General features: G+C 48.0%; 1 protein-coding gene across 1 annotated transcript; it reads left to right on the forward strand.

Moving 5' to 3' along the window:
* Positions 1–2,405: 2,405 nt before the first annotated feature.
* LOC120027095 (transmembrane protein 200A-like) lies at positions 2,406–3,758 on the forward strand. Its single transcript, XM_038971933.1, has 2 exons — positions 2,406–2,725; positions 2,786–3,758. Exons 1-2 carry the CDS (start codon positions 2,412–2,414, stop codon positions 3,756–3,758), a joined length of 1,287 nt encoding a protein of 428 aa, XP_038827861.1. The 5' UTR covers positions 2,406–2,411.
* The last annotated feature ends 3,429 nt before the right edge of the window (positions 3,759–7,187 follow it).

Genomic DNA, 7,187 nt, shown 5'->3' on the forward strand with positions numbered 1-7,187 from the left:
CCAGGAGAACGCTGCTTGCCCGAATGCATAGTGTCAACTGTAAAGTTTGGTGGAGGAGGAATAATGGTCTGGGGCTGTATTTCATGGTTCGGGCTTGGCCCCTTAGTTGCCGTGAAGGGAAATCTTAATGCTACAGCATACAATGACGTTCTGATTCTGTGCTTCCAGCTTTGTGGCAACAGTTTGGGGAAGGCCCTTTCCTATTTCAGCATTACAATGCCCCCGTGCACAAAGCGAGGTCCATACAGAAATGAGCTGTTGAGATCGGTGTGGAAGAACTTGACTGGCCTGCAGAGAGCCCTGACCTCAACCCCATCAAACACCTTTGGGATGAATTGGAACGCCAACTGCAAGCGAGGCCTAATCGTCCTACATCAGTGCCCAAATTCACTAATGCTCTTGTGGCTGAATGGAAGCAAGTCCCCGCAGCGATGTTCCAACATCTAGTGGAAAGCCTTGCCAGAAGAGTGGAGGCTGTTATAGCAGCAAAGGGGAGACCAACTCCATATTAATGCTCATGATTTTGGAATGAGATGTTCGACGAGCAGATGTCCATATACTTTTGGTCATGTAGTGTATACTGTATGAATAAAGTCCTATGGGAGACCAGTATGGAGCCCATGAAGTTGGGCCGTGTTCCATCATTCACTCTAAACCTTATCTAAAGGGCTTTGATGAACTCAAGCCAAACGATGAGTCCTGTGACCGCCATCTGTCTGTCTGTGTATGCATATTTACCAAACAGTGAAGAAGAAGACATGCCTTAGCCTTTAAAGAAAGACCTCTAAATTTAAACCTCACATTCATTTAATTGTCTAAATATGTGATGTTGTGTAGTGAAGAAGATAGACTTCCTGTTTTTCTCTTTCTTGTGTGTCATCTGGAGCGAGTCTTCCTGTTTTTCTCTTTGTCATCTGGAGCGAGACTTCAGGCTACATTTGATAGTGGACGGGACATATTGATGGTGTGTGACAAAATAATCAAAGTTTATTTGGATTTTTATGTGTTTTGAGTGTTAAGTGCTGTCATCAGATCAGTTTGGTCTAGGGGTAGGGATTTAAAGGTATTGTTGCACACCTTGTTTATGGTCATGTGGGAACTCACCCTGTTTATGGTCATGTGGGAACTCACCCTGTTTATGGTCATGTGGGAACTCACCCTGTTTATGGTCATGTGGGAACTCACCCTGTTTATGGTCATGTGGGAACTCACCCTGTTTATGGTCATGTGGGAACTCACCTTGTTTATGGTCATGTGGGAACTCACCCTGTTTATGGTCATGTGGGAACTCACCCTGTTTATGGTCATGTGGGAACTCACCCTGTTTATGGTCTTGTGGGAACTCACCCTGTTTATGGTCTTGTGGGAACTCACCCTGTTTATGGTCTTGTGGGAACTCACCCTGTTTATGGTCATGTGGGAACTCACCCTGTTTATGGTCATGTGGGAACTCACCCTGTTTATGGTCTTGTGGGAACTCACCCTGTTTATGGTCTTGTGGGAACTCACCCTGTTTATGGTCTTGTGGGAACTCACCCTGTTTATGGTCTTGTGGGAACTCACCCTGTTTATGGTCTTGTGGGAACTCACCCTGTTTATGGTCTTGTGGGAACTCACCCTGTTTATGGTCTTGTGGGAACTCACCCTGTTTATGGTCATGTGGGAACTCACCCTGTTTATGGTCTTGTGGGAACTCACCCTGTTTATGGTCTTGTGGGAACTCACCCTGTTTATGGTCATGTGGGAACTCACGTAGAACGCCACGTGTCAGTGTTTGTTGCATTTGAATTTAGATGCTCGCCACCGACATGGTTTGGAACAGTTTGTAAGAGGAGTACGCTATAACTTGAATGGTTTTCTGTGAACATTAACATAAAAAAAATGTACGATTATGCAAAATGTGAAACAGATTTTTTTTTTATATCTCCAAAGCAAGGACTAAAAACATTCACAAAATACCTTTTTAGTGTCTCTCTCTTAAATTGAAATGTTTTTAACAAAGTATTTCAAAAGGGAAACGTTTGGTTGTGTCACGTATCAAAACCCTGAGAACCAGAAGCTATTTTTTTACAACAGAGCAATAGAGCAAAAAAAAGGTATGGGCAGTATGATAGTGAGAACATATTAAATGAATTATAAGAGGCTAAGAGTTCAATGTTTACCGGATAAGGATGTGTTGTCGCATCAGTCAAGTCAAAAAGTTGATTTAAAGTTCACAACCCACTTCAGAAGATTAAAAAAAGAGGAAGAAAACAAAGTAGAAAAAAGGGAAGGGGGGAAAAAGGTGAACAATATCAGCAACAGTTGAAAAAAATGGATAGTCCATAATTAATGTGTCTTCCTAACCCTTGAACCCCCCCCCTCCCCCCCCTTCCACAGTGTTCCGATAGGGCACTGGACCGAGCCACACCATGAAGACCCAGAAGGCCGGGGACCCCGGGGGCCAGACGCCAAGCTCTCCTTCCCCACGCCAACGGATGTCTGGTTTCAGCCTGCGGGGTCGGAAGAAGGAGGGCCTGATCCGCGGGGAGCTACGCATCCGCTCCATGCCAGGAGCCTTCCTGGTGCTGGGGGTCATCGTGGTGGTGGTGGGCACGGCCCTGGCAGTGGCTGGGTACTGGCCCTACCGGACCCAGCGTTCCCAGCTGCTAGGAGTTGGACAACAAGGCTCTGGTTCTGTAGACGGGGCAGGAGGAGTTAGAGGTGGGGGTGTCTCTGAACCCCAGTCATCCGGTTGGAGCCTGGGGGCTAAGAGCCTGCTGACCACGGCCAGTCTGATCCACAGTGAACGGATGAAGCTCCTGGGACCAGTCATCATGGGCGTGGGGCTGTTCATCCTCATCTGTGCCAACACGGTGCTGTACGAGAACCGCGACAGGGAGACCCAGATGCTGCTGGCCCAGATGCGGAGCGTCATCTGTTCGGTGTCGGCGGCCATGCCCTCGGCCGACCTCTCAGACATGGCAGCAGCCAACTCCATGGCCAGACACTACCAGTGGGTGAGCAGTCTGCCTGCCACCCACCTTAACATCCTCTATCTGCAGCAGCTAGCCAGCTCAGAGCCCCTGCTGCAGACGACCAGAGACAGCAGAGAGGAGGAGAGGGCAACTGACCGTATGTACCAGCAGGCCACCGTACAGACGGAGGCTCTACACCACCAGGACTCAGCCTCCACCCCTTCCCTCCACTCCTCCCACTCCAACTCATGCAACTCCAGCAAGATGGGCTTCAACACGGGGAGGGCCGGTGGTGGTGGTGGGCCAAGGGTACGGGGCTTCAGCCCGGACCCCCAGCCCGCTCACCTCTTTAAGCTCAACAACTGTCTGTTGTCAGCCAGCTCCATGTCTACTCTTGGAGGGGATGACTGGGAGAGGTCGGAGGTCACGGCCACGCTGCCCAGGCGCTCCCACAGTCTGAGCTACAGGACTAACCCCGGCCCTCACGGGCCCCAGACTGTAATACGTCTACAGGAAGGGGCCATGCGACCCGGGGGACCTGGGGCAGACCCACAGAGAGTGCGGAGTGAGCCCAGCTCAGACGTGTGTGTGAACATGATTGGGTGTGGCGGTGTGGAGCCCCCGGAGCTCACCCCCATAGAGGAGCAGAGGCACTGCAGCTGGCCCCGGTTAGACCTGGGCTGTGCCCGCAGGTACCTGAAGCTGGACAATAAGGAGGACTCGGTGGACAGACTGCTAGACCAGTTGGAGCAGCAGTGTTCTCAGTGGGATAACAGTTTCGGCTCAGGGCCTTTCCAGTGAGAGCCAGTAAAGGTCCCATATCTCAATAAGGCCCCATATCTCAATATGGCCCCATATCAGGGTCCTCTGTCTGTTTTTAAAAAGCAGCTTATGAAGAAAGATCCTCATGGATGCTGATATATCCACTACCAGGAGTAGGAGCTTTTTTCCATTGGATCATAATTTTGCACTGTTTTCACTGACTCCTGAAACCGAGAAGGGAGGCTATAACAGAAACCGTTCTAGTGAAATCCAGTTTATGTATGAAGCTGATTTCCTCTCTCTTGGGATACACAGTACAAGTGTTGAGCGGCTTCCAATCTAAAGATACAAACCTTTAGAAACCTTGTTTCTCGGACTTCCCGTGGCGTGGATATATAAACACAAGTGTTGGAGGACTGCAGATGAATTGGATCAGTTTGGCAGACATCATTATTTAAGAGGGGAACAATACACAGACTGTCAAATATGAGTTTGAAAGATTTGCCAGTCTGTTTACTGGGTGGCAGTTAGGCTTGGCATTTGGTAGTAATGTGGAAGAATCAATTTGTCTTTCATTGCCAAAGCGTTGCTTGTTTTCAGGACACAGCAAAGCACATCCGAATGTGGGAGGTAGAAAGACATTCTAATGAGGGACTGTCTTCACTTTGCAATCAATTTAAAAACCAAACAACTGTAACCTGGTGAGCGACAGATGTGCTAATGATAACAGCTAGTCAAATAATATATATGTCCGTAGGAGACCAAGCAGGTGCATGATGACAGAGATGTGTAATCTACATAGTTATGCAGAATAAGGGTTCAATTGGCTGTGTATCAGAACAAGAGAGAGTTAATGATAGGTTGTTTAACACTTTATTTAAATGGTACGTACATAAGGACTTCATAACACATGAATAAACAGTACATAAGCATTTATTAAGTATTATGTATGGCTTATGAATGTGTAATAAATCCCTTATGTAGGTACCCTTCAACTACTATGTTGTCCGTTTGCTGTAGTTCTATTGGTTATTTCCAAGGCTGTGTACCAAATGACACCCTATTCCCTATTTAGTGCACTACTTTTGACCAGCACTCATAGGGCTCTGGTCAAAAGTAGTGTTCTGTATAGGGCAGTGCTTTCCAACCCTGTTCCTGGAGAGTTACCGTCCAGTAGGTTTTAACTCCAACCCTGTTCCTGGAGAGATACCCTCCAGTAGGTTTTCACTCCAACCCTGTTCCTGGAGAGTTACCCTCCAGTAGGTTTTAACTCCAACCCTGTTCCTGGAGAGATACCCTCCAGTAGGTTTTCACTCCAACCCTAATCTAGTGTACCGGATTCTAAGAATTAGCTGGTTGATAAGGTGAATCAGGTTAGTTACAACTGGGGTTGGAGCAAAAACCTACAGCAGGGTATCTCTCCAGGAACAGGGTTGGAGTTAAAACCTACAGGAGGGTCTCTCTCCAGGAACAGGGTTGGAGTTAAAACCTACAGGACGGTAGCTCTCCAGGAACAGGGTTGGAGTTAAAACCTACAGGAGGGTATCTCTCCAGGAACAGGGTTGGAGTTAAAACCTACAGGAGGGTTTCTCTCCAGGAACAGGGTTGGAGTTAAAACCAACTGGACGGTAGCTCTCCAGGAACAGGGTTGGAGTTAAAACCTACAGGATGGTAGCTCTCCAGGAACAGGGTTGGAGTTAAAACCTACTGGACGGTAGCTCTCCAGGAACAGGGTTGGAGTTAAAACCTACTGGACGGTAACTCTCCAGGAACAGGGTTGGAGTTAAAACCTACTGGAGGGTAACTCTCCAGGAACAGGGTTGGAGTTAAAACCTACTGGAGGGTAACTCTCCAGGAACAGGGCTGGAGTTAAAACCTACTGGACGGTAGCTCTCCAGGAACAGGGTTGGAGTTAAAACCTACTGGAGGGTAACTCTCCAGGAACAGGGTTGGAGTTAAAACCTACTGGACGGTATCTCTCCAGGAACAGGGTTGGAGTTAAAACCTACAGGACGGTAGCTCTCCAGGAACAGGGTTGGAGTTAAAACCTACTGCAGGGTAGCTCTCCAGGAACAGGGTTGGCGAGCCCTGGTATAGGGAATAGGGTGCTATTTGAGACGCAACCCCAGGTAATCAACGGTGAGGAAACCCTTCCCTTCCTCATGTCTACCATCCTGTTGATTTTCTCTCTGCCTCATCTCAGAGTGCATCTTGTGTTTGTCCCAAATGGCACCATACTCCCTACAGATGTAGTGTACTGCTTTTGACCAGCGCTCATAGGGGTTAAAAGTAGTGTTCTATATAGGGAATAGGGTGCCATTTGGGATGCAGACTTAGTGTTTACGAGGAGGGGTCAAGCCTTCCTCCGTCCAATACAGGTGAGGGAATGGAGGACAGACCAGTCAGTGTCGACGCTGTCTGTCTCTGATTTAGTGGAATGAAATGGTCAGTGTTTTTGCATGCAGTTGGGTTGTGTGGGGCTACGTGATTAAGAAATGTCTGGTTCACTAGAGGACAAGACCCCCCCCCCCCACACACACACACACACACACTGGCTGATGTGGAGAGAAGGCTCCACTGTGTTTGCAATGCCACAGTCTCTCTCTTTCTCTCTCTTGTCAGTGTTGCCTGTTTTGTATGGCATGTCAGTGTGACAATTTGTGTGTTCTAAATGTACAGTATTAACAAGCAATATCAGTAGGTCTGCCAGAACAATTATTGTCTGTGTCTGGCCCTGTAGACCCACATACCAAGACAAAGCTTTAAAAAAAAAAATGAAAAAAATTCCTTGTGTTTCCTTTGTTCAACTTGGGTTATTTGTGGCATCACTGTTTCTGTGCTCAACACTGATGACCCTATTCCTCACCAGACAGGGGCTATGCGTCTCATTGTTCCTCCCAGCTCGAGGATGTAAACCTGGGATGTGAAGCAACGAGCCTCCTAGCTGTCCCCAGGCCGGTCCCAAAACACCGCAGCCAATCAGCAGGCTGTACCACTACACAACGGATTCAAATGAGACCAAAAAATTGGAAGTCTGAACAACATTTTGGGATCTCTCGTATCACAATCGACTTCCTCCACTACTATTACTTTAATCTGTGATAAAGACTTTGACAGGGGACATCCTCGGAGTTAGATAACAGTCACCTACATTTACAAAACCACAAGTTCCTCCTCTGTGTAGATCAGCTCTCACATCATGGCTTCCTGTTGGTGCAGTCCTCTTGAGGGGTGGAGAGGAAGGAGAAATTCCCAGGTCGTAATTATTCTAAGCAGCGCTCCTCTACCAGGCCAACTCCCCCCCCCCCCCCCCCCCCCCCCCCCCCCATTTATTAGATTTTATGGTTCCTTCCGAGCAGGTATGCAGTCTCTCGTGATCTTTTCTCATTTAATTTGTTGTTTACAAGATGGCTTCTGCGATTCTAACAGCTCGTAAAGCTAGCAGGCAAGACCCAGGGCCCTCTCCTG

This window comes from Salvelinus namaycush, chromosome 32 (assembly GCF_016432855.1).
Source record: "Salvelinus namaycush isolate Seneca chromosome 32, SaNama_1.0, whole genome shotgun sequence".
In the NCBI taxonomy this organism is placed as follows: domain Eukaryota; kingdom Metazoa; phylum Chordata; class Actinopteri; order Salmoniformes; family Salmonidae; genus Salvelinus; species Salvelinus namaycush.

Excerpts from the sequence above, each read along its gene's own strand:
- LOC120027095 (XM_038971933.1), top strand. The coding sequence starts at position 2,412 with ATGAAGACCCAGAAGGCCGGGGACCCCGGGGGCCAGACGCCAAGCTCT. Across the intron at positions 2,726-2,785 it reads GGGGGTGTCTCTGAACCCCA|TGAACGGATGAAGCTCCTGG; the intron begins GTCATCCGGTTG and ends TCTGATCCACAG.